Source organism: Setaria viridis, chromosome 1, assembly GCF_005286985.2.
Source record: "Setaria viridis chromosome 1, Setaria_viridis_v4.0, whole genome shotgun sequence".
Classification (NCBI taxonomy): Eukaryota; Viridiplantae; Streptophyta; class Magnoliopsida; order Poales; family Poaceae; genus Setaria; species Setaria viridis.
This window is the reverse complement of record NC_048263.2, coordinates 28,173,311-28,199,667: the sequence shown is the minus strand read 5'-3', so window position 1 is coordinate 28,199,667 and position 26,357 is coordinate 28,173,311. Positions and strand designations below refer to the sequence as shown.

The 26,357-nt window shown below is 46.4% G+C and overlaps 3 protein-coding genes and 2 long non-coding RNA genes across 5 annotated transcripts; 2 read left to right on the top strand and 3 right to left on the bottom strand.

The window, feature by feature from the left end:
* Nucleotides 1–5,764: 5,764 nt before the first annotated feature.
* On the bottom strand, nt 5,765–7,904 carry LOC117845101 (uncharacterized). The gene is made up of 3 exons (XR_004638006.2): nt 7,647–7,904; nt 6,759–6,803; nt 5,765–6,017 (listed from the first exon to the last, which is right to left on the bottom strand). It is a non-coding gene; the product is annotated as an uncharacterized lncRNA (long non-coding RNA).
* On the top strand, nt 7,031–8,537 carry LOC117845087 (uncharacterized). Its single transcript, XR_004638004.2, has 3 exons — nt 7,031–7,578; nt 7,664–7,721; nt 8,249–8,537. It is a non-coding gene; the product is annotated as an uncharacterized lncRNA (long non-coding RNA).
* Nucleotides 8,538–18,759: 10,222 nt separating this feature from the next.
* LOC117863134 (uncharacterized) lies at nt 18,760–19,918 on the top strand. Its single transcript, XM_034746735.2, has one exon. It carries the CDS (start codon nt 19,011–19,013, stop codon nt 19,263–19,265), a length of 255 nt encoding a protein of 84 aa, XP_034602626.1. The 5' UTR covers nt 18,760–19,010; the 3' UTR covers nt 19,266–19,918.
* Nucleotides 19,919–21,095: 1,177 nt separating this feature from the next.
* LOC117858818 (F-box/kelch-repeat protein At1g22040) lies at nt 21,096–23,822 on the bottom strand. Its single transcript, XM_034741956.2, has 2 exons — nt 23,657–23,822; nt 21,096–22,862 (listed from the first exon to the last, which is right to left on the bottom strand). Exon 2 carries the CDS (start codon nt 22,789–22,791, stop codon nt 21,409–21,411), a length of 1,383 nt encoding a protein of 460 aa, XP_034597847.1. The 5' UTR covers nt 22,792–22,862; nt 23,657–23,822; the 3' UTR covers nt 21,096–21,408.
* Nucleotides 23,823–23,993: 171 nt separating this feature from the next.
* LOC140220074 (pentatricopeptide repeat-containing protein At5g27110-like) lies at nt 23,994–25,839 on the bottom strand. Its single transcript, XM_072293623.1, has one exon. The coding sequence runs from the start codon at nt 25,679–25,681 to the stop codon at nt 24,023–24,025; it is 1,659 nt and encodes a 552-aa protein (XP_072149724.1). The 5' UTR covers nt 25,682–25,839; the 3' UTR covers nt 23,994–24,022.
* Nucleotides 25,840–26,357: the final 518 nt, after the last annotated feature.

Below are 26,357 nucleotides of genomic sequence, written 5' to 3'. Positions count from 1 at the left end.
TGCCATATATTTTATCATTCTTGTCTTCTATGCAAGAACAAGGTTGATCTTAACATATTTGGGCAACATTTTTTTGTTGACCCAAATGGGCAACATATTTTAGATACAACCACATAACTAAGGTTGGATGCCATAGAGAATGCCATATACTTTTATCATTCTTGTCTTCTATGCAAGGACAAGGTTTATCTTAACGTATTTGGGTGACATTTTTTTTTACCGAAATGGGCAACATATTTTAGATACAATCACATAACTTAGCTTTCAGTTAGATCTGACTAGCAATGATGGTTTGGAGACTGTATATGTCTATGCACAGAAGGAAAATTTGTCCATAATATGACTCAGTGACTAGTACATCTATCGGCAACACATGAGTTATTTCAGAATGCATAAAGTAAAATTTTAAGACAATAAGTAGTTAATATCTTGTATGTTAGGGCCAAGCTTGAAGCAGTATGAAATTTGTTCAGTTGTTTAATGTTTTGATTCTTTTGTTCGGTCTTCAGAGGGTGTTTATCTCCGTGGAATGACCATGTTCTTCATGTTGACTGTTTAGTCACTCTTATTCTTAACTGCTTAGCTGTTTACTTGGGTTCAGGTTTTATTTTAGATTCACACATTAATACATTATGACATTGTTCTCTAATTCTTATTTTGTTTTTTTCTGTTCCTTTTCCTCCCCTTCCATTCATTTAATGGAATATTGATAACTTGCAATTACACCAGCCCGCTCAATTATACTTCAGATATCATCTTCTTTGCCTGTCCTCTTTAACATACTCTTGTTGACGGTGCTATCGTATTCTTGATAACCTTCCGTACTGCCGATCTGAGCATACTACTATTTCTGCATTTGTTCCTCAACAGTCACTTGCTTCGTGGTTCCATTTTCCATTTGGATACCCATGGCTGAATCCATTTCGAGATTATTACATATATTTTGTATTGTTTCTGTTGTTTTTTCCCCTATCCATACATCATCACTTTGCTCCCCCAATATTGTTGGTTCCTGTGCTCTTTCCAAAGTTTTCTTGAAACTTTGAGCTTTGAAAGATGCCAAGGAGTACAGAAATGAGGAAGAAAAGGAGAAACATGCTGAGCTTCTTGCTCTTCCTCCTCATGGATCTGAAGTGTATGTTGGGGGCATCTTCTATGTATCTTCTGAAGATCTCAAAAGGCTATTTGAGTCGGTTGGAGAAGTTGTGGAAGTGAGTACTGCCTACTTTCTATGGGTTAGCTTCTGCATTTGTTTTCTTCTGCAATTCAGAATCTGTTTTTCCTGCAGGTGCGAATACGAGGAAAGGGGGATAACAAGCTGTATGCTTTTGTTAATTTCAGAACTAAAGAACTGGCTTTAAAGGCCATCCAAAAGTTGAACAATAAAGACCTAAGGGTTTGTCACTTGAACTCAGGGTCAATCTTCATGTTAGTCCACCAGTGATTTAACAGGTGCTGATTTCAGAAATATGTTTTCAATGATAAAATTGTTTTGTTGATATGAGTATAGACAATTGACATTAAAAACCATTTTATGGAAAATAATATCCTGGCGCCCATTTAAGTAATCAAGTCTATAAATTTGAAATCATGCCATCTCTCTTAACAGTAAAGTATGTCTCTAGAGAGCACCTTGAATTCATTGGCTGTACCTCGTATATAAATATGATTTTATTTTAGTGAACAAAATCCATGAACAGGACATGATGATAGCATTTCAAAGTAATAGAAGTTCCTATAAAAAGTGAAAAATCGAACAACCACACAAGACTTCTACTGACGACAGAAACAACATAATCAGCACAAATTTTTTTTTGTTGCAGGTATGTTCCATTAGCTTGGCCTGGCAACATCCCCCACGGTCAGTAACAATTGCAAATCCCACATCATATCACTTCATGCTTCTTACTTGAGGCAGTGAGCTGCAGTGAATTTGTTATCATCTATGTTTTCACTTTTGAGTGACTAAATAGATGAATTGGACGATGCTAAATTCGCCAGACACCTAAGAGCAGAACAAAGGGGTTATTCTTATTCTGAAAGCATGTAACTTTTGCAAAAGGTTTTCATCAGTTCCCCTACTCTCTTCAACTGCATAATCTGCATCTACGGATCTCCCCCACAGCTGTTCCTAAAACATGACAATAGCGCAAAACAATGGCACAATGGGAGCATGCGAGAATCATGACTGTGTACTATATGGTAAACTGGAAATGAATACACATAAGTACTCCCTCCGTTCTTAAATTATGACGTTTAGGACAAGCAAATTAGTTCAACTAGCTTGTCCTAAAAGTCATATATTTAAGGACGGAGGTAGTATGTGACTGTATTATTCCACTTGATCAATAGAAGCCACAAACCCACAAGCTCCAGTCTAGTCAAACCCCCATGAGATGGAAATCGCACAGAAACTGGTTGCAATGGTTGAAAACTTGAAGTGCAACTGGAACCGTGAAGCCAGTGGGCTGTGGCGGTGAACCATGCAACTGCAATGAGTCTGGTAGAGCAGGAGTGCAGGACACCAATGCAATTGTTGTTGGCTTCATGCGAGATGGAAAAAATGCAAATCTTGTAATGGACTGGATCAGCAAATTTCAGTATAGAGAAAAAGGCTCACCATTCTTCCAAATCTATGGGCAGGTACATTCATTCCTAATAATGTCACCAAACAAGCAAAAGTAACCCTCGATGAGGTTCTGTAAGCATAACAGATGACCTTACACTTTTCCAACAAATATGCAGTAATGATACATATCAAACATACATACTGATGGCCCGTCAGACAAGACAAAAAAATTTCAATCCATTCATCACTACATTTTCAATCCATTCATTACTACATCCAAACTCATTTGGTAGATCAATCCGTATAGTGTGCTAAAAAAAAATCAATAAAGGAACACTTAAAATGTTTGGCTTGGTGATGAAATAATGGATAACAATCAGTCTATCACCCGTGTGGCTTCCATAGTAAGGTCAAATAGATTAGAACAAACTGAGAACCCTGAGAACTGACTACAGGAACAGAACAGCTGATGGCAAGCAAAACAGCTTGGCAAACAGTTGGGTAGGAATCTCTACTAAGACTCTGTTCCAATCAGCAACAATTCAACCCAGTCATATACAGCATAAAACACATACATCAATTCCAATAAGATTGCAAACTAGCTGGTTTAATTTATAACTGGAGGATCACCAGTAGCAAGGTGTAACATCAGGACGGTAAATAACATACATCAGTACCTGACGACAAATAACATACTGTACAGGACGATAAAAACATGGGAATCACTGACGATACACTTAGGTTTGGGTAGCTGGATCTTGCACAAACAGACTACTTCACCCCCTTTTGCTTCATTCACTAGTTGTCTTCGTTGTCAGTGACCTCGACCTCTGTATAGTCCTCAGCATAGTCCCTTTTCTCGAACTGCTTGATGAGGGCTTGCTCGTACTCCAGGACCTTGTCAGCGATAGCCTTTCGCTTGGCATAGAATTCGCGGATTTCCTGAGAAAACGTGGCCAGCTTCTCTTCAGGGAAACCATCGAGGGGCTTGTGGGGCTTTGCGATCATGAACTCGATGAGCTCCTTCGTCACCGGCGTCGTGATCACCTTCTTCCTCTTCTTTCCGGCGGACGGCAGGGGCTCCTCCGCCGCCGTGCGCTTCATGAGAGCCTTCGCCTCCCTCTTCAGCCTCAGGATCTCGGACTGCTCCTTTGCCCTTGCTTGATCTTCAACAGCCGGGCAGATCGGCGCAGCGATCGAGCTCCCGGGTCTCCCTCCTTGCACTTGGCACTGCCCGCCATCGAGCCGAGCCCCAACATCCTCGCTCTCGAAACAGAAGCACCAACCTCTCTGCCTCTCAAGATCTGGGTGGGGATCTGCCTCGCCCGGTGGAAGGATGGCAACGCCGGCACCCGGATGAGCCGCGCCGTCCAGGGCGGCGGCACGTGGCACGGCTCGGGGAAGCGGATCGCCGTCAGCCGCCACGGGTACCGCCAGACCTTCGAGTACCGCATCCCCTGACGGCGGCAAGAGCGCCTGGCTCATGGAGGAGTTCGGAAGCAGCCTGCCCGAGGCCACCGGAGCCAAGGGCGTCAAGGTGCTCTGCAGGGTGCACCGCACGCCAAGGGCGGCGGCGGACGACGAAGCCAACGAGGAACGCCAAGAAACCGACGACGTCCAGTTCCGGTCGTCCATGAGGCGGCGAGGCACGCTGCGCCAGGAGCACGGCTTCGCCGCCGCAGATTACTGGACGGCGGCAGCGACGGCGCCGCCCGACGTTGGGTGCTCCTATGCCAGCACGCCGCCGACTGCGTTGGTGAATGCGGCGGCACCAACCACCTGGCAGCAGCAGCCCACGATGGAACAAGGTGGCCAGTTACCACTGTGCCAGCGTCAATGGCGGCGTATACGTGAAGGACGAGCCATAGCCATTGGAGGTGCTTCCTCCAGATGTGGGATGGCAGCAATTTGTAGAGATGGGTTATAGCTTTGATTATGCCACTGAAGGTGCGCGTCTGAACGACGAATTGATGCATAACACCACCTCATGTCCAAAGCCAAGCTACGGTGCAGTACTGCAGTGTAAGAGAACGATGGTCCTATGGGCGAAACGAGAGCAAGCTGATATATTGGGGGGATTGGGCATCCACTGCTGTAGAGTTTTGTAAAATTACAGTGGATCGCTGGCTAGTTTAGTGTCGATTCGATGATCCTTTTACAGATGCAACGTTTCTGTTACTAACTTAGGGGGTGTTTGGATACAATGTACTAAACTTTAGTAGGATCACATCAGATGTTCGGATGCTAATTAGGAGGACTAATATGAGCTAATTACAAAACTAATTGCACAAATGGAGCCTACTTCGTGAGACGGATCTATTAAGCCTAATTAATCTATCATTAGCAAATAGTTACTGTAGCATCACATTGTCAAATCATGGACTAATTAGACTTAATGGATTCGTCTCGCGAATTAGACTCCATCCGTGCAATTAGTTTTGTAATTAGACTATATTTAATACTCCTAATTAGTATCAAACATCCGATATGATAGGTGCTAAATTTTAGCAGCTTGCGTCCAAACAGGCCCTTATTATGTCCTCAACTTTAAGGATTCGTTCGGCTCTGTTCAGCCATGGATGGTGACAACAAACAATTATCAGTGCTGCACCACACACTAAATTGAACTTTGCTCAGTCCAGTAAACGTTTTCTTTCTTAGAACAAAGTAATTGTACTTCGATTAGTCAAGAACATTGTTTCCGTGACCCATGTACAAAAATAGAGTGCATTGTGTTCATCACCAATCACCATCTCTTTTTACATGTCAGCGACTACAAACATGACTGAAAACGAGCAATTGCATGACAAGGCACAGGACAATTTGTTAAAATTGAACATCGACAGTGGTTTGTAAATTATTCCAAACAGGACTCAAAATCTGCGGTGGGTCTCATGCATCCACTGCTGTTGGTTTTGTAGAATTACAGTGGATCGCTGACTAGCTTAGTCGTTGTGTCGATTGTCCATTACTGATGCAATTGTTTATGTTGCTATGTACTGGACTATGACTAGCATGTATTCAGCTCTGTTGGCCCATGGATGGTGTGGCAACAAAACAACTACGGGTGCTGCACGGACTGAACTTTGATTAGTCCAATATAACATACTGTACAAGACAATAAAAAACATGGGAATCACTATATTGCACAAACAGACTACTTGACTGTAACGCCCCGCATTTTCAGTACCAAGGTAAAAATGCCAGCTTAAGGATAATTACCCGAATAAGCAACGCTTTCTCGAATAATTATCCTAATCAGAGTGATGCAACAGAACAATAGTTAGGACTTTACATTATTCATTACATTCCATTGTAAAAGAGATAATAAATATTACTTAACACAAAAAGAATAGCAACTTTATTAGATTACACATCTAGTTGTCCTCTTTGTGCCTTTTTCAAAATCATTTACCTATAAGACCATCACCGGTTGTCTCCTTTTTATCTGAAGGGGGAGGGTTAATAGCAAGAGTGAGTACAAGTATATATAATAAATCGAATAAAATGCATGTCTAAATCATTTGTCATCTCTATTCTCCAACATAAATCATTTATCAAAATTGGTATATTTTAGAAAAAGAGTTATTAATAAACCTACTATTCACCCATATATAGTATGATAGAACCACCTATAGGTTTCGTAGCCTCCGTACTAGGAGGCATGACGTGAATCACGATTTAATCCTGCGCAGGTTTGTACCACTTTACCCATGGTTACCCGGACCAATTAGCCATCGCATTTCCTAGGTGCGACTCATGGTTAAAATGCCGAGCTTTCCCCATTTCCACATCTTAACCACATGTGCTAATATATGCGCCTGGTGCACTTCATCAGCACCTGAATGGGCATCGCCCAAACCTCTCCTATTCATAGGGAGTGTATAACAATGGGTACTAGACTCGTTTCAAACGAAGTCATGGTCGACATGCTAAAGATACAGCACACAAGATGAGTGAGAGGGGTTTAATCCTTAAGTTTATAGCGGTATGTAGAGAGAGCCCGACCCATCTCTAGTTCATCATCACATTCCATGAGCCCTCCCTACACACCATGTTCAACTATCATCCATCCACCATTATCCATCCCAAACCATCATCTCATTAGGTTTACTTTAGAAAATAGATTTTGATGCAAGTGTTTTAAAATGTTATCTTTTCAAAAGAAATCACTGTCCACATGACTTGCCTCGAATCACTGGAAGATGTTCAGCTCCGGACATCATGTAACGCTCTGCAATTTAACAGATTCATTCGAGATTAATTAAAGTGTAGAATACTCCTACACTGTGTTTTGCTAGATCATTTATGTACTCTTGTGCAGATTTAGTGTCCTAGGGTCAAGTGCATGCAAGAGGCTACATGCTAATTTATCTAAAGCTACGAGTGCTAAATGAAATTAACTCACTTAATCTAGCTCTATAGTACAGCCTAGCATCCTTATCAAACTTTTAGCATATAATTATTTAGACTACCAAGGAATGGGCCTACAGGCCCTTAATCTAGCCCTTCCTCCCTGAAGCCACACACGCACAGCACATCACAGCTCTCCTCCTTCCTCTGCTTCTTCCCCACCTCACTCTCTCTGCTACCTACAGACATGGCGCCTCCTAATCTTCCACAGCGATGGGGGATCTCGGCACTGCTCACCTCCATGCTACTTCCTCTCCTACCCAGGTGCCATACACACCACTCCCCCCCTCCGATTAGACCCCTTGGTATTCTCTATCATATATGATATACCCTATCTTCGACGCTCAGTGCATGGGTGCTAGGCGGCGCCGACTCTGCTCAGGTGAGCGAGGTGAGTACATGTCCTACTGATCTGCACCTTCCCTCTTGCATTCCAACTATTTCCCCTCTACATTCTAACTATTTGATTCCATTTCATGCTCTACATATACGTGCTGTGTTGTTGGCTTGTTGCCCTGTGATTGTTCTGTGAAATTGTGTAAGGGGAAACAGATGCTAAGAAAGGTAATGCACTGATGTGTGGAGGCAAAGTGCAGGTGAGCTAGTGATTTGCCACGGCATCATGCTTGCTTAAACGGACATGAGATTTGGGTTGGGAAATCACCTTTGCTCTTGTGACAGGTTCTGTCGCGGTCACGAGCACAAGCATGTGGCTGCGGCCGTTGCCTCGATCCTCCTGGTCAGCTCATCCCTCCAGCTTCCCCGCCATCCTTCTCCTCCTTTCCTCTCCCTCTCCTGGTGCTCTCTCGGATGTGTGGAGCTTGAGCTCATGGCTTCCTCCTGGCTCCTCTCCTTTTGTTCTTTTGTTTCCCCTCCTCTCTCCTGATGGTTTTCTAATGCTAATTGGCTGAGGAGGAATGAGAAGCTTCTGTTGGAACACATTCGGTGTATCTTGTGCTAGTTGGCCATGCCTGTGTTGGGTCCTGTTTAGTTGCCTGATTTTGGACAACCAAAATCACTGTACCAGCACTGTAGCATACTGTAGCGTTTCGTTTGTATTTGTGAATTATTGTTCAAATATGACTAATTAGGCTCAAAAGATTCGTCTCGCAAAGTACAACAAAATTGTGCAATTAGTTTTTGATTTCGTCTACATTCAGTACTCCATGCATGTACCGCAAGTTTGATGTGATGGGGAATCTTCTTTTTACATAGTGTCAAAGTTGGGATTTTAGGGTAACTAAACAAGGCCTTGATCTCCTATAGGTCACCTGTTTGCACTGTTCTTGCCGTGGAGTGATTGGTTGGGAGGAAACGTGAGGCTTCTCATTGGCTGCCTGGCTAGGGACCTGTACTGCTACTACTACAAGCTGGCCGGGCAAGTGCTCCGCATCTTCTAAATGTTCATGGCCATTCTTCAAGTGTAGACTAAAGTATAGAGAGCTAGTGTGTTGGTATTTCTATTTGTATTACATACTGTCATGTAAATAGCTATGAAAGAACAGTGTGTAAGGTATTTGTAAGGCTACATTGATTCTGATAATATATTATTAATTCCAAGAATTAATGTCTTTATCTTTTTTTTTCTTTTGTAAAGCTGAAGCTATTTCTCGTTTGTTTTAGCTAATGAGCGTTAATTACTCCATTAACTATGATTAGTGTTTTGTTAAAAATTCGGGGTGTTACATTGACCCCCTTTGGTTCATTCCCTAGCTGTCTTCGTTGCCGGTGATCTTAACCTAGCCTCGTTATAGTCCTCGGCATAGCCTTTTTTATGGATCATTGTATGGAATGATGATTAGACTGTTACCTTCTTTTGCGCGCACATGGTTTACTACTTTGAGACCGGTCATTGTCATATTCAATTGAGTCATTTACTAGACAATGGTGCAGCCCTCCTCTTCTGTTAGATGAATTTTCTCAGGTATGTGCATGCTGTTCAGTGGCAAGATACACTTTAGCCTTATTGTGAAAAAGGGCCCTGTGTGTTACAATTTGTTCACCAGCTCTAGTATTTATAGGGTTCTATTAACTACTCCCTCCATCCCAAATTACTATTCGTTTTAAATTTTCCAGGTACATAATTTTTGCTACATATCTAGACATAATATACATCTATTGGATAAAAAAACTATATATTTAAAAAAGTTAAAATAAATAGTAATTTAGGATGGAGGGAGTAACACTTAACCTCTTTGAAAAACAACCTACCTATTAGTCTGTGACACAACTTAGCGGCATTAGATGCACACTAATTCATTTGGTTTTCAGTAATTGTTTCTTTTGGTGAAATCATGCAGTTAGATTTGGGTGGGGATCTACATCCGTACAAGTAAATAATGTTATCTATTATATAATAAAGGGCCTAGCTTTCGAGCCTAATGGGCCCCACGTGGATCCACGTACTGTTTATGTGGAACCTAGGTGGGACCAACACACTATTTATTTAGGTGGAACCCACGCACATTCAGGAGGGACCCATGTGGGACCCACGTATGATCCAGGTGGGACCCGCATATATTGATTGGTGGGACCCACGGTTCTGCTAAAGGGCCAATTGTGGACCCACGTGGGACCCGCAAGCAGTCCAGGTGGGACCCTTGTGGGGCCCACGTACTCGAGACCCATGTGGGATCCACACACTATTTGGGTGGGACCCATACATATTATTTGGTGGGACCCACAGTTCTATGAGTGGGTCCCATGATCCTTAAAAAAATTATCAATGACGATTTTTTCCATTATTTGCAGTTATATTGTATGGAAAGTATACATATATTTAATTATTTCCTACATATAAAATAATAACTAAACTTTGTATACGACATTCACATGTGGTAGCCCTACTACTTTTTCAACTTTGCTTTCACTCCGTGAACTCGCAAAATATGATTGAATTATTCGATCATTGCTAATTTTATTTTTTACCTCTACAAAAATCAATAATTAATGTAAGCCAATCCGTCATCTATATCTACTAACACCCAACCTAAATCAAAAGTTACATGTACCTCCATATTAAAGTGTTTGGGATTGGTGCGCTCTGAGACTCTGAGCTACTACACCGGTTTTTAGCTTTTGGATTTGAGTCAATACATCGATGTGATGTTGTTTTTGACCGTAGTAGGAGCCAACATTTTTTCATTATTAATCTCTTTGGTATAGGCACGCATAGCGCGCCAATCTTGCTAGTTCCAATTGAAATCAGCATGGTCCTTCTAGCTCTATTATTGCCCCTTGCAACTAACTATATCTCTCTTTACAGGTTAAGGACGTACAAAAAGGAGGAGACGGGAATTGATCTTTGTCATACGCCTCCCTAACTGTTGCCCCCTGCGCGCCGTCTTCGTTGAATGTACCAGAAGTTTGGGCATCAGTGAAGTCATGTGTAGGAAATGGTTGCTTTCCCTCACATCATTCCTCCGCAACCAGGTAATTTAGTTAATGTTCCCAAAGCAAAAACAAGAGGGTACTAGATATTAACTGGTGGCTTTTGACGCAATGACATGGAAAAGACGTTTGATCATATCTGTAAGGTTTCTGTTAGATAATAATGTGGTGCTCGCTGGTTGCTTCTCTGCAGAACGGCGCGATAGCAGAGGCGATCCGCACATGGAAGAGCAGTTTCAACAAGAGTTTGAGGGCGTAGGGGAGTGCCCAATCAGTTGCTGCATCCTCCGCACGAGCCACCACAGCCTTCCGCGGCTGGCGTGCAAGACCAACAAATCGCACATGCAGCTTTGTTGGCACCGTTTAATCATTCTTGATAGAAGTGGGGTGGGGTGAAACGAAGGGGAATGAATTTAAAATGAATTAATTTTTCCTCCAATCCGTCTTATTCCTAAACAATAATTATTGTAAGCCAATCATTAACTCTACGACAAAATATGATTGAACTAATTCTTCACGAACTCGCAAAATACCATTGAATTATTCAATCATTGCTAATTTTATTCTTTACCTCTACCAAAATCAATAATTAGTGTAAGCCAATCCATCGTCTGTATCTACTAACACCCAAAATTAGTGAATTCTTAAACAAAAAGTTACATGTACCTCGGTATTAAAGTGTTTGGGATTGGTGCACTCTCCGACTCTAAGCTACTATACATGAGCCACCATAGCCACCATAGCCTTTCGTGGCTGGCGCTGTTTAATTATTCTTGATAGAAGTGGAGTGGAACGAAAGGGATTGAGTTAAAATGAACTAATTTTCCCTCCAATCCCTCACATTCCACTTCAATCCACTATTATCTAAATAAGCTCTAAATGGTGTGTGTATGTGTGGTGTTCAGCATCTTAGACCCAAGCAGGCTTGGGACTTTTTGACCCCGTCCGTTATCTCTTGGTAGTGGAAGAGACCTCCCTGAATCTCGAAAAGAATGCAATTTTAATTTTATCCTAAGTCTAACAATTTAAGTTTGATCAAATTTATATAAAAATGTAAATGACTTATGATAGATACTAGATTAGATTTGTTATGAACCTATTGTGTTATAAAAATTGATACTTCTTAAAAAAATTAGTTAAACTTGGGATAGTTTGAGTTAGGAAAAAACTAGAATTGTATTTTTTATGGACGGAGGGAGTACGAGAGAGATGTAATGTGTCCAGTTGTTAGGCTATTTTCATAAGAGTTTCATTCACATTAAAAAGAGTGCCATGTCAGTATTTTTAATAATGTGGTAAAGAGTTAATGAAGAGAAAGCTGAAATGAGTTTCATGATGATAAAATCATGTATACACGGTTTGTGTCTTGCATTAACCTACTAGGAAACGACAATGAATGGAAGTATGAAATTATTTCAACTATAAATTAAATTAAATGAAACAACCACGCACTCCGGAGCCCAGAAGTCATGTGCACGCTTGACGCGCGTTCACTAACGAACCAGTCCACCACGACAAGCGCCCGTGCTGCGGCCGGCAGGCGGTCGCCGAGCATCATCTTTCTTTCCAGTTTCCACCGTGCCCGAGGACCAAAGATGACAAGAACGGTCGCCGAGCAGCTTCCACAGCCTTTCACCTCCTCCGAACCGATCTTGACCGCCGGAACAGAATTTACCCCGAAGCTCGCTCTCCACTCGCGGACTCTGCTCTGCTGCCGAACGAAAACCTACCAGGCTACTACCACACAGAGACGAACAAACCGTCAAGCAAACCCGTGCCGTGCCTCTGTCGCGATCGCGACCGGCTCCACCGCCCACCGCGGCGGCGGGATCCACTCCACTCGCGCAAGATCCTACCGCCATCCCGCCCTGCCGCCGCGCGCCCGCGCCTCTGCGTCGCGTCGCGGTCCCGCCTCGCGGGCGGAGGAGGATGGAGCCCCGGAGCGCGACCGCGACGTCGCACTCGAGACTTTTCGGGTCGGGTGTCAGTGCCGGTGCGTCACGCGTGACATCGCGGAAACTCGCATCGCAGCTCGTTATCAGCATGCGAATGACACGGCTTCCGCGCGCCCCAAGCAATCGGATCCTTCGGCCCCACCGCCCTGGCAGTTTCCTCGCTTCGGCTTGCGTGCCAAGTCTCCGCGCCGCTGCTCTGCTCTCCTGCCTCGAGCCTATAAAAGCGCGGGAAGGCAACTCAAGCCTGCTCACAAACTCTCGTAGAGCGCGCAGCCAAGCTACGCCTACGACCAAGCTTCCTGAGTAAGACCCAACAGAGGATCAGAGATGGCGTCCATGATGGGAGGAGACTTCGTGGAGGCGTACGTGCTCAAGAACGCCTACAAGGAGAAGCTCCGGCGCATGGAGGCTGCCGAGGAGAAGAAGACCAGGCAGCAGGGCTCCGGGTCTGCGGAGAGGAAGGCCTCGGGAAGCAGAGGCGGCAGCAGGGAAGGAGGGCTGTTCGGGATGATGAAGAAGAAGGTGCACCCCAAGGCGGCCGCGTCGAGCGAGGCCGACAGAGCTTCTTCTTGATCCAGCCGTCGGAACATCTGCTGCGCCACCATTGCCGGTCGAGTCGATCGGCCATGGTGAGGCGAACCAAGAATTGTTGAAAGATAGTATGGCTTGCTAGGATTTGCAGCCTTGTTCGTTCGTTCTTTCTTTCCTGACTGCCGAGCGTTTGTTACTCGCTTGATGATGTGAGTCATGCTGTTTCATTTGTTACTCAATGTAAGTTACGTGAATGGCAAGAAAAAAAAAACAGAATTGTAAAAGCTGCTTCCAAAAAAATTATGCTTGTCCCATGTGTTTTCTTCTTTGCAACTCTTTTTTTTCCTAAGCTTCTGGGTGTTCGTGTTTGTTCTTCATTGGCCAAACCGGAGTTATTCTTCAGCTGCAATGTTGTTTGTCTTCATGACATGCGACGGAAATCATATACGGCCTTAGGACATATGTATTCAGACATGAGTCCTAGGAGGATCATTTTTATTAGGATGGCTAAGAGATACTCATGGGTCCTTTTCCTCCTAAAAGTGGTCCTCAAATCTCCATTTACCCCTGTTGCCCTCCCCTAGCATTTAATAACGTGAACAGTGCAGGGACATTTAGAGGAGTAATTGGAGGTAAAAAAAGTCATTTTGCCTCTAACATCCTAAAGATTAGCAACCCTCTTCTTTAATTTAGGACTACCAATTTCTGGATTCTTCATGACAATCCTAAACTTTAGGAATTTATATCAAACAGAACCTTAATTAATTAATTAATCTAGTGTCACGGTGATTGAACGTTCTGTTGGCTCCGACAAGCACGCTGAAATGGCATGGCCTCTGTCTACTCTGTTTTGACCAATACAGAAGAGCCAGCGAACGACGGATGATATCAGCTAGCTAAATTATGTTCAGGCCGGCTTGGGACCAGAAGGGACGGCGGCTTCTTCCATAACACTCCTGCAAGCTTCCATTTCCACGCCGGCCAAGTGGAGCATGAAAAAGGTGTTGCTTCCCTTTCATCAAACTGGAAGCCATCTCTATCCCTTGCATTACACTACATTACACACACGACGACACGCCTCGAACCATGGCTGGATTCGTCACGCGTGACCTTAATCCGGAGCCGAGTTCTGAGCTAGTAATACTATAAGCTGTGGACGCGGTGAAGACGTGTGTGCTCATCCCGACCGACCGTTCTGGAAATGCTGATGCAACCCTGATGATGATACATTCGTACTTGGACATCGAGAATGTGTATGCGTTGACATAAGCGATAATGTTAGGCAGCCGCGGCTGGGAGCAAAATTCAGACGAGGACTCCGTGACATGTTTTAAGGGCCATAATGGATGGATAAGATAGAAGGGAAAGGTCTATGTCAATCGTACATGGAGCCAAGCTCCATCAATCATTTCCACTTTCGTGCGTACATCTATGAGTCCACCAGAAGGTTTGGACAATCCGTTAGAAAAAAGCTAAGCAAGGGGGCTGGACACCGAGACGCATCTGATAAGAAGATCATGGTGCAGGATAACGTAGTCTATATGGAAAGACATGAATTAATTAAGAATTAGGAAAGTACTCGTTGTAACAAGAGTAGAACTCCTCTAGTCGTGTCCGACTAGTATTCTTGTAACCAACCGACATGTAACCTTGCCCCTGGCAATACAAGGTGAGGCAGGGACCTCCTCCAAAGCAATTCAATCCAACCAACACACAGGACGTAGGGTATTACGCAATCTAGCGATCCGAACCTGTCTAAATCGTGTGTCTGCGTTTACCTTCAAGTTCTTGATCTCGACGAGCCCCACTAACCAAAACACTACCTCGGACACCCCCTTGGTAGGTTGCCGGATTTAAACACCGACATCCACAAAACCAAGACTCCAATGATCTTCATGAAACTGAACATTGCCAAGGCTTTTGACAATGCTCGCTGGGAATACATGTTGGAGGTCATGGAACGGCTCGGTTTTGGCCAACGCTGGCGCAACGTCATCTCCCTGATCTGGTCCACCACATCATCACGCATTCTGCTCAATGGCGAACCAGGACAAGCGAACCAGGACATCATCGCCGTTGCTCTTCATTCTTGCCATGGATCCCCTTCAGCGGATTCTTAACAAGGCCAAAGCACATTGGGGCTGATCCAATCAAATTAAGGACAAGCCAATACGCTGATGATGCAGCAATATTCATTCGGCCTTCTGAACAGGACATGAACAACTTGCTGTGCATCCTTAACAACTTTGGACAGGCAACAGGTCTATTCACCAACATGCACAAATCTGAAATGTACCCCATCCAATGTGACGGCATAGATCTTGCAACGGTTACAACAGCCTTTCTAGGGAAGAACTGTCAGTTCCCATGCCGGTATTTGGGACTACCGCTGCATGTCGGATGCACAAGAAGGGCAGATGGACAGACTCTCATTGACAAGATCGGCGCTAGGCTACCAGGATGGAAGGGGCGCCTCCTCGCAAAAGCTGGCTGACTACTTTAGTTACCTCAGTGTTTTCCTCCATCCCAACATACCACATCACTGTCTTCCCGCTCTCCAAGTGGGCAATCAAGCGCATTGATCGTATCCGACGCAACTTCCTTTGGCGCAGGGAGGAGAACGCAAAGGGAGGCCATTGTCAGGTGAACTGGCGACGGGTTTGTCGCCCCAAGAAATTAGGAGGTCTAGGCATCCCGGATCTGAACAGCTTTGCACGGGCACTGAGACTTCGTTGGCTATGGCTCAAATGGATAGACAGTGACAGACCTCGGTCAGGTTTCCACCTTAGGGGATGTTTGGATAAAGGGTCTAAAGTTTAGCCCTGTCATGTCAGATGTTCGGATGTTAATTAGGAGGATTGAATATGAACTAATTATAAAACTAATTGCAGAACTCCTAGGTTAATTCACGAGATGAAGCTATTAAGTCTAATTAATCCATCATTAGCAAATGGTTACTGTAACACACATTGTCAAATCATGGACTAATTAGGTTTAATAGATTCGTCTCATAAATTAGACTCCATCTGTATAATTAGTTTTATAATTAGATTAGTTTTATAATTAGATTATACTTAATACTTCTAATTAGTATCTAAATATGCGATGTGACAGAGCTAAACTTTAGCCCCCATAGCCAAACACCACCTTAAGACGTCCCAGGTTGAGGAAGAACTATTCAGAACTTGCACATCTATCACCGTGGGTGACGGGGCCAGAACTTGTTTCTGGAAAGATCGTTGGCTACACGGCCAAACCCCAAAGGACATCGCACCACTGTGTTTCGCTTTGGCATGGCGGAAAAATCAGACGGTCGCTGCAAGTCTACAACAGAACAATTGGATGCGAGGGCTCAAGCGTATCTCCACAAGAGAGGAACTCCATCAGTTCGTTCACCTCTGGCACCAACTGCAATCTGTGCAGCTTACATCAGAACCTGACCAATTTTTTTTTGAAAGGAACGGCAAAAGCTTTGCCGTAAATTTTATTAGAAGAAAAAAAGGAAAAAAGAACAAGTCTGTACAACAGGCAGTATCTCATCTACTACCGTCCAAACACAACAAAACAAAAACTCCCAAGCAAACTAGACAACTAAATACCCTGAAAACTGAAGAACGAAAGCAAGAAACAGTGCTACAATTCCGGCGCTTCTTTCACCAGCTTTATATTTAGTTTGACGAGGGTGATCGAACCAGCGAGATGCTCGACTACTGATTTGTTGGTCCTTGTGTAGCGAAGCTGAATTGCTGGGCGTCTTCTTTGATTAATTAAGTACGCTACCTCTTCAGTTGATTTTGATTAAAAACTCTTCTGTTTCTTTCCTTCCATATGTTCCACCAGAAATAGATGATGAGGCCATCAAAAGTCGGTCTCGATTGCTTATCCAGTTTTGCTCTGCATTTCTTCCACCATCCATTTACCGAGGGGGTTGAATGACTTGCTGGTAGGTCTTGCAGGCTGTACCAGGTTGTAAGCTTGGACCATACTATCTTAGTGTATGGACAATCTTTGCAAATATGCGTTGGTATTTCGGCTTCAGAGTTACATAATTTGCATTGGGGGTCATGCAACCAGCCTCTTTTTGCCAGGTTGTTAGCTGTGAGAATCTTCTTGTGTAGCAGGATCCATGCGAAGAAACGACATTTGGGTTCGGTCTTTGCCTTCCATATTGGGCATATATTTCGTGTCTTTGTCTTGCCCTGAAATTGTATGCGAGAAGCACTCTTTGTTGTGTACTCTCCTGTCTGTATCCATCTCCATGTGATTTGGTCCTCGCCCTCCGGGTCACGTTCCAGTAACTGGATTTCTTCCCAAAGATTGACATATTCACAAATTTCATCCTCGGTTGTCAGCGGGCAGACCTGCGCGATCCAGAAATTGTTTCGTAGTGCTTGTTCTACGGTGAAGTTTTTTCTTCTTGATTTAATGAAAAGTGACGGTGCCAAATTTTTTGGTGCTCTCCCATCGAGCCAGCTGGAATGCCAGAAATTCGTCATTGCTCCCTTGCCCACTTTGACTATTGTTGACGTATTGAATAGGTCTTTATCAGCCTTGTCACAAGGGATCTCTAGTCCCGCTCATGATTTATCATTGTTTCTCCACTGGAACCAGAGCCATCTCATTCTGAGTGCCCTCGCTATCTTTCGAGATCTAGGATCCCTAGCCCTCCAAAGTCTTTAGGTGTACATACCGTCAAATTAAGTGGCGCTTCATGGCAAACAGCACCTCCACCTCCCGCTCGGCATATGAGGTGCAGTTTCGAGGCTCTCACCCTAACTACAAATGCGACACAGTCTGGAAGTTGAAGGTTGAGAACAAATGCAAATTTTTCCTTTGGCTGCTCCTCCAACGAAAGCTCCTGACCATGGACAGAATCCTCAAGCGTGGTGGCCAGGCCAACCCTGTATGCCAGGTATGCAGGACAAGAAATGAATCAATGCCACACATGGCCGCGAACTGCTCCTACTCTAAATCAGTTTGGACACAGATTGCACACCTAACAGGACAACAAGATCTCACACAACTAGGGTCAGGGGCGGATCCAAAACGGGGCTGCACCTCGGGCTAAGTTGTTGAATCACAGCCAAAACAGTCTAATCTTGCATCATAAATCTTCTTTTGTTAGGCTAAATACCACATATGTTAAAGGGACTACATGGGCTCGCCCCGGGCTGCAGCCTGGGTAGCCCGGGCCCTAGATCCACCCCTGACTAGGGCAAATCACGAATCTGAAGGTCTGGTGGTCAAGCATGATGAGTACATCTGTTGAAAGAAACCAGATCATCACCTACACCATCTGGAACCATCACCTACACCATCTGGAACATATGGAAAGAACGTTGCCGGCGAGTCTATAATAACAAAGCGCTCACACCTCTCCAGCTTGCTAGCCTGATCCAACATGATGTTGCTGCGCTACAATTAGCACGAATGCTCCCGGAGTAGTACTTTTAAAATGTTGCTTATCGGACCGGCTCATGTACCTTGGGCCGGCAGTTTTCCTTTTACCTCCTTAGGCCTGGCACTTTGTCTAGTCTGAAAAGGCAGAGCACCTGCCAGAATTCCTAAAAAAAAAGGTCTCTGTGACCTGTGACAAGTTCCATTCTATCCACCGTGCCCCGAGGACCAAGAACCTGAAGTGCGCCGTGCGGAGCGGAGCACACCTTCCACCGCGTTTCTCCGCCACCGGAACGAACGATCCAACGGGAGTGGCTCGCGAGTCGCGACGGCAGAGGAGGCTGGAGAGCCGACCCGGTGCTTGATCCGGAGACGGAGACGGAGCGCGACCGCGGCGTTGCACGGGGGGAGAGGCTTGTGCGCGGTACGGGCACGGTGCACAGTGCGTCACGCGTGACGTGCGCGCGCGCCCCAAGCAACCGAGCTTGCAGTCTTCGTACCGTCCCCTTGTCATTTCCTCGCTCCTGCTTGCTCACGTGCCAAGTCTACGCTACGCCCCTGCTCCTCACACTGCAGCCTGCTATGTAAAAGAGCTAGCGGGCACGCGCCTCAAGCCTGCTCACACGGCTCAAGGCGAGCGCGAACTCGTGCTACGCCAGCTGGCAGCTTGTTGTACACCCTTGAGCAGAGGAGATCGATCGAAGAAGAAAGAATCCCCGGTTCAGTTGTTGCAGAGGAAGAGTAGTCTGCATGCGATGGCGTCCATGATGGGAGGGGACTTCGTGGAGGCCTACGTGCTCAGGAACGCCTGCAAGGAGAAGCTGCGGCGCATGAAGGCCGCCGAGGAGAGGAAGAGAAAGGGGGGCTCCGGCGAGAAGAAGGACGCCACGAGCAGCGGCGGCAGCGGCAGCGGCAGCGGCAGGGGAGGAGGGCTGTTCGGGCTCGTCAAGAAGAAGGTGCATCCCAAAGCGGCCGCGTCGAGTGAGACCACCGGAGGAGCTTCTGCCTGATGGATTCAGGCATTCAGCTGTGCGCGCATCTGCAGCCGCCATTGCCGATCGATCAACCGGTCGTCGTGAGACGAAGCACGTATACTATCTACATTCTACTAGTTTGGTCAGCAGCAGCAGCAGCAGTATATAACTTGTTCTTTCCTTCTTTTTTTTGTTCTTTCTTTCTTGATAATCGAGCGTCTAAGGGGGTGTTTGGGAACATCCTGTTAAAGTTTAACGCCTGTCACATCGGATGTTTGGATGCTAATTAGGAGTATTAAACATAGACTAATTACAAAACTAATTGCACAGATGGAGTATAATTCGCGAGACGAATCTATTAAACCTAATTAGTTCATGATTTGACAATGTGGTGCTACAGTAACCATTTGCTAATGATGGATTAATTAGGCTTAATAGACTCGTCTCGCGAATTAGCACATGATTCTGCAATTAGTTTTATAATTAGCTCATGTTTAGTCCTCCTAATTAGCATCAAAACATCTGATGTGACACTGTTAAAGTTTAGCACCTCGTATCCAAACACCCCCTAACTCGCTTGATGACGATCATGTTGTTTCACTTGTTACTCACCGTGGTTACGGGAAACGACAGACAGAAATGCGTAGAAATTCCTTCCTAATTAAAGTCCTTACAACTCTTTCCGAGCTCTCCAGTCTACAGTACATGCTGTGACTTGTGTGGATGTCTTGTTTCTTCTTCATTCCACTTCAGGCTTCAGCTAGAATGTTGTTTACTCGTTTGCCTTCCTGGCTTACGACGATTAGAACATGTTTTATGTAACGTGCAAGTTAAGTACACTTAATCTCAAGGTGATCCTCTTAAAAAAAAATATATGTCAAGGTGATCATCAGGCCTTGTTGGACTCGGGTACAAAGAGGAGCCAGCAAACATACTCGCCTACACTCTTCTTTCCTCTCTTTTTTCCTATTATATTACCTCACACCTTATGGAAGATATAGAAGCAAAAATGAAAGCGTCTGGTTCTCATCAATTGGATATAGAGCTAGGATTAGGTAGAAACAGATACGGTACTGCTAGTTGCAGGCTTGCAGCTCGGCAATTATCAGTTCAAAAACCGGGCATATTGTTACATCTTTGTCAGACTTCGCGTTTGCTATATCAGCCGACGCTACCACCTCACGCACCTTTGACCTCTGTAAGCTTCCATATTTGTGCCGGTCAACGGGGCCGAACTCAGCCCAACGAACAGTTAACCATCGCTCCATTCGTCACGCGTGACGTGACCTCCGCCGCCGCCAAGCCTGCGCGAGTAACGAAAGCTTGTGGACGCCATCCAGACGCGCTCTCTCAATCGATCGCATTTTCTTCCCTGTGCCGGCTGACATTGCGTCGTCCATTGCACCCACCAACCAGAGTGAACAAAGGAAGCGCACGTACGGCCGGCCGCCGCATTGGGCACCCAAAAAGTCGCCACAGCTGACGCTGCTTTGCTTGTCCAGGTTTCGCAACCAGTATGCTGGCAGATCCCCGATCTGCACACCATGCTCTCATGCTGAACCTACTTGCTTGTCGAGTCGGTCGGCATCAGCAAGGTTTGGTAGTTGCAAACTGAAACCGAAAGTCAGAGGAGGAGGATTCAGCAACATGTCAAAGGCACGGATAGGAGAACCGGATCCTCCCAGTCCCAGCTGTCGCGTCGGGGAGCCGTGCCGTGAGGGCCTTTGCAACAATTTTTTTTTCTTTTCAAGGTCAGTGGGAGTGCAGCTGTGCAAGGTACAGGTGTGTCCACTGGAAAAGGAAAACAGAAAACAGGGAAGAACAGCCGCCTCCGCAATGAAGTACATGATCAGAAACATGCCAACAGAAGCTTATAATCGATCACTGTACATTAACCATGCCGATTGTATGACTATACACAGGTTCCCATCAGTTAACTTACACATTTCTGAATACCTGTAATGACACAGGTTTCCAGCAGCTGAGTCAACTTATACATATCTGAAAACCTGTAATTGTTCTCTCGCCACGGCTCCATGTCAAATTAAAGCCCTTCTCCACACACACACACACACACACAAGGGGGAAAAATTATATGTTTGCTAGCTAAAACGATAGCCCCATAGTATGACATCTAGGCCAAACATATGCTCTACAGGGGTAAATGTTGATCATCATCTTAAACATCAAGAACCTGGCAGCTAACAAGCTCAGCCGTCCCAAAGTTCCTGGAAGCCACGGGGGTCCATAGCACATTTTCTTCGGATGCCCTGTTGTCTGCGCTATTCTGCACCACAGCCTGCATAACTTGAAGAGTATTGTTCGCCACCTTTGTTATGACGTGGAGCCTTCCACGGAGGCCAGCGAGTAAATAAGGGGCCTCTGCATCAGTGAAATCATTAACCGGAACCTGTGGCGTGATAGCTACCCATGTGTCCTCCTCAGAGTTGTATCTTTTTATCTGGCCGCTATCCAAAGAGCTGGAAGGCTCCAAGGTATAAAGTTTATCATCGATCACGATACCCAGTTTCGTGCCTGCCTGCCTTGCTGGCCATCCATCGCCGAGACCATCTGGCATCGTTGACCAAGAGTTCAGTTCCGGGTCATAGATCTCGCCACCGATGTCAAAAAAGAATGGCCACGAGTACAAGCTCTGAGGAACATATAGTTTACCCTTGTAGGGTGCCATTCCTGTGGCAATAGGCTTCAGCACATCAGCCAAGAAAGCTGTGGGGAGTACCTGTGCTTTCGCGAAAGGCATTTCTGGTAGCTCGCTCCACAGTCCAGTTTTTGGATCAAACACCTCAGCTGAACGCAGGGGAAGCAAGCCATTCCGACCCCTGCTGACTCCACCAACTACATATAACTTGCCATTCAAGAATGTTGCCTTGCAGAAAGCCCGGCCAGTCATCATTGGGCTTGCTTCCTCCCACAAATTGAGAAAAGGATCATATCTCCATACGCAGTTCAGGGCAACAGCTTTGGAAAACCCCCCAACGACATACAAGGAACCATCAGCAACACCCACTGAGCAACCACAAAAGGGCATTTGGTCCAAACCATTCCTGCGCCAGAACCAGCTCCTCACGAAATCAGCAATCCTAATGCTTGAGCCCACAACATTCCACATCCGGAACCCAGAAGATCCCGTCCTATTCGATTCCTCCTCATTGACGAAAGAAGGCATCGGTGGCAATCTCTGCCATTTCTGAAACAATGGATCGAGGGCATACCAATCGAGCTTATTTGCCTCAACTTTGCTCAGGATATACAACCATTCTTCAGTTACACCAAGCTCTCTCCTCAGCTGGGAAAGTTCATGACTGGTGATTGCTGCCTTCCAAGCTCTGCAAACCATCTTCAAATTTAGGTAATGAATCAGTGGTAACCTTGCCAGAATTTGGAACGACAGCTCATCAGGAAGGGTCGGAATGATCCTCCGGTTCATCCCATACTCATAAGCAGATACCTTCACCCTCTTATTAGGATCTGTTCCAGATGTTTCATGCCGATCCATGGACTTAGCAGTAGCACTACCTGTAGCACTTAGAATGGAGCCCATCTCAACTTCTTTTCTTCAAATTCAATAATTGATGCAGTTTTACATCTCTAATCCATCAATAAACGCTGAACCTGGGTTTGGAAAATAGGAATTGTATGAGCTTCATCACAAATCTGAGAACATAATAGCGCATATCTATAGGTAGTAAGAAGCCATCAACATTTTCAGCACCATAAACAAGACTTCCAATGAAGTGAGCAAATACTTGGAAATGAGCACATTCTGCAAACCTTTTTTTTTGTGAAAGGCAGCAGCATTCAAGTGCAATGTGTTTAAGGATCCGACAGTCGATTGTACAATCGGCATGCAGCCCTAAGCACACTAGGTCATTATTGAGACAATGAGTGGCAAATCCCCCACACACTAATGAACAAGAATGAGCTTGTAACCATATGGAATTTTGGCTTTGGCAACATTGAAAGAAGAATCAATAACATACATCGAGGTTGGATAGTCTAGCACAGATCTCTTTCTTTCTGTCTTGTATCGAACAAACTGTTATTTCCGTTGATGAAATGGAAATGGGAGATGCCCTCTTCTCAAAAAAAAAATAATAATAATCATAACATACATAGTAACATATGCTATTTTATTGTCTAATTTTACTGGTACCTAACGACTCCAATGCCAAAAACCTCATACAAGACCATGAATTCAATCCCCAAATCCCGAAAAATCCCATCCGCGGTTCCAGAGTTCAGACAATGGAATTGACAGCAAAGGGTTCCAAATTGACAGAGCACGGCACGTGTAACGTGTTCTGCCAGTACCGATTCAGCCCTCAAGGCCTGAACTCCTCACAAAATCCAAACCTAAACACGGCGGCTAATTCCTCGATCCCATAAGAAATTAGGGCCGGGCTTACCGTGAAACGCCAGCGCGGATCTCCGATGGGGGCTTGAGGAGCAGAGCAGGGGAGGGCGAGCGTCCAGGAGCAGACGATCCAGGGGTAGCCCCGCGGCCTTGGGCGAGCGCTCGCCGCGTCGCCGTGTCGGCAGGCAATGAGGCCAAGGGGGGCGGGTTGGTGGAACCCAGGAAGGCCAGGAGAGGAGAGGTCGTGGAGGCCCGGACGGGAATACGAATCCCGCCCGTCCCGTCCGCCTTTGCGTGCGAACGGCGCCTTGCCCCGACACGGAGACGGAGTCAGTCACGGATTCCATCTGACGGTGCGCAGCGCCGTTAGCCGGCCGGCACGATTCGTAACGGCCTCTGCCTGCTGGGCAGCATCGCTTTATCCGAAATCGACCACGCTGCGGCCGGCGTCTTTCTTCCTCGCCGCCGCGCGGTCCTTTCGCAGCATCCGCCACGCCCCCGCGGCGCCGTCCCACCGCCCGCCCGAGGCGTTCAGGTGCGCCAGCAGCGCGTACGGCGAACCCGTCGCCGGCCCGAGCGCCAGCAGCCTCCCGGCGGCCCTCTCGCCGACGCCCGTGTCTCCGTGGACCCTGCTGGCCGAGAGCAGGCTGCCCAGAACAACAGGATCATCCCGGAACGCGGAAGCCAGGACAATGTCTTCCGCCTCCTTCAACCTCCCGGCCCTGCCCAGGAGATCGATGACGCAGGAGACGTGCTCGGCTCCGGGCGAGACGCCGTACGTTCCGCTCATGGAGCTGAAGTACTCCATGCCTTGGCTGACCGATCCAGCATGGTTGCAGGCGGCTAGGAGGCCGGTGAATGTCACTGAGTCCGGAGCGATCCCGGCTTCCTTCATCCGCTCGAAGGCTTCGACGGCTTCCTTGGCGTGGCCCTGTTTGCTGAACCCAGAGACCAGCGTGTTCCACGAACACAAGTTCGGGCGTCGCAGCTGATCGAAGGCGCGAGCTGCAAGCACCATGTGACCGCACCTTGCGTACATGCTGATGACCGCGTTGCCCACGGCGACATCGGCGTCTTCTCGGCTTCTGATGAGGTGGCAGTGGACTTGCCTGCCGTGGCGGATCAGAGAGAGCTCCGCGCACGCCGCGAGGGCGCTGGCGTGCGTGAAGTTGTCAGGGCGGACGTTTGTGTCCAGCATGTCCTTGATTAGCTTAAGAGCTTCCATGTGGCCGCCACGCCGCGAGTGTGCGGCGGTGTAGGTGTTCCAGGTGACTGCATCCTTCTCTTCCACAGATAAGAACACTTGCTCCGCCTCAGCGATTGTGCCATGTTTCGAGCACATGTCCAGGATGACATTGCCCACGAAAGCAGTGACGCCCAGGCCGATCTTGATAGTGTCGCAATGCAGTGCTGCTCCAATGTTAGGATTCTCCAAATCGCAGCAGATTCCAAGAGCAGCAGCGTATGAGAACCTGTCAGGACGCAGGCCCCGCAGCTTCATAAGCCTGAACATCTCCAAGCCCTTCTCCGGTCGGGAGCTCGCCGCCAGGCCGGAGATCACGGCGTTGTACGACACGACGGTTGGTTCCGCGAGCGTCGCGAAGACGTCATACCCTTGGTCGAAGCATCCGCACTTCATGTACATCGACACGATGGAGTTGGACACGAAGGACGCGCCGAGGAACCCGCTCTTGACGGCGTGGGCGTGCACCTGCGCGCCCGCCGCGAGGGCGCGCAGGGCGGCGCAGGAGCGCGCCACGCTGGCGTAGACGTGCTCGTTCGGCCGCGCGCCTTCCATCCGAGCGAATAGCTCCAGAGCCAGCTCCGGCCTCCCCGCGCGAGCGCAGCACGAGATGAGAGCCGACCACGACACGAGGTTCCGGTGCGGCATTTCGTCGAACACCCTCCGCGCGGCCTCGAGGAGGCCGGACCCGGCGTAGGAGACGATGAGGTGGTTGGAGAGGAAGACGTCCGCCGCGTGGCCGGCTTTGACGGCGGCCGCGTGCGCCGTCGCGGTGGCATCAGCGCGCGGCCGGGCGGTGTCGAGGATCAGAGACACCAGCCTCCGCAGGATCATGTGCTGTGCTACAGCGTGAAGGATGGAGATGCTGGTTTCTACGCGAACGAAAAGGACTGCAACTGGAGTATATTGGAGGCTAACTGCGTGTATGGGATCTTTGTATTAATTTTCACCTGTATATTGTTTTGGTAAGGGGAAAAAAGACATGTAAAGTAAAATGAAACTTGCCGAGAACAACTCCCATACCCACTTGACTGGTAAACTGATCACAGCAGTAAGACTGCAAAGCTAAGCATCCATCTTCTATGGAGATTGTTCTTTTAAAGAACTGAAGATTGTTCTTTTAAAGAACTGAAAGTGAAACATTATGGTCTCTCTGTGGAGGAGATTTTATTTTTACCGGTGGAAAGACACAAACTGGGTGTAATTTAATTAGTATTACAATCAATCGGAACTGATTTTTTGAACACTAACCGAAAATTTTCTTGGTCCGGTAATTTACAGTGGTTTTGAACTTAAGATGAAAAATAGACCGGGACGGGGCTGGATCAACTGCAATTTTTTGTGTCTTCGCACAGAAGATATTGATGGTACAAAATTTGATATTCAAATGACTTTATATAAAATACTCGTGCGTTGAACTTTTGATATATCGATACAGCATAATATGTACTATTATTTAATGTATGCATTGCAAATGCAACTACCGCCACTATTATCACATGGTTCACTT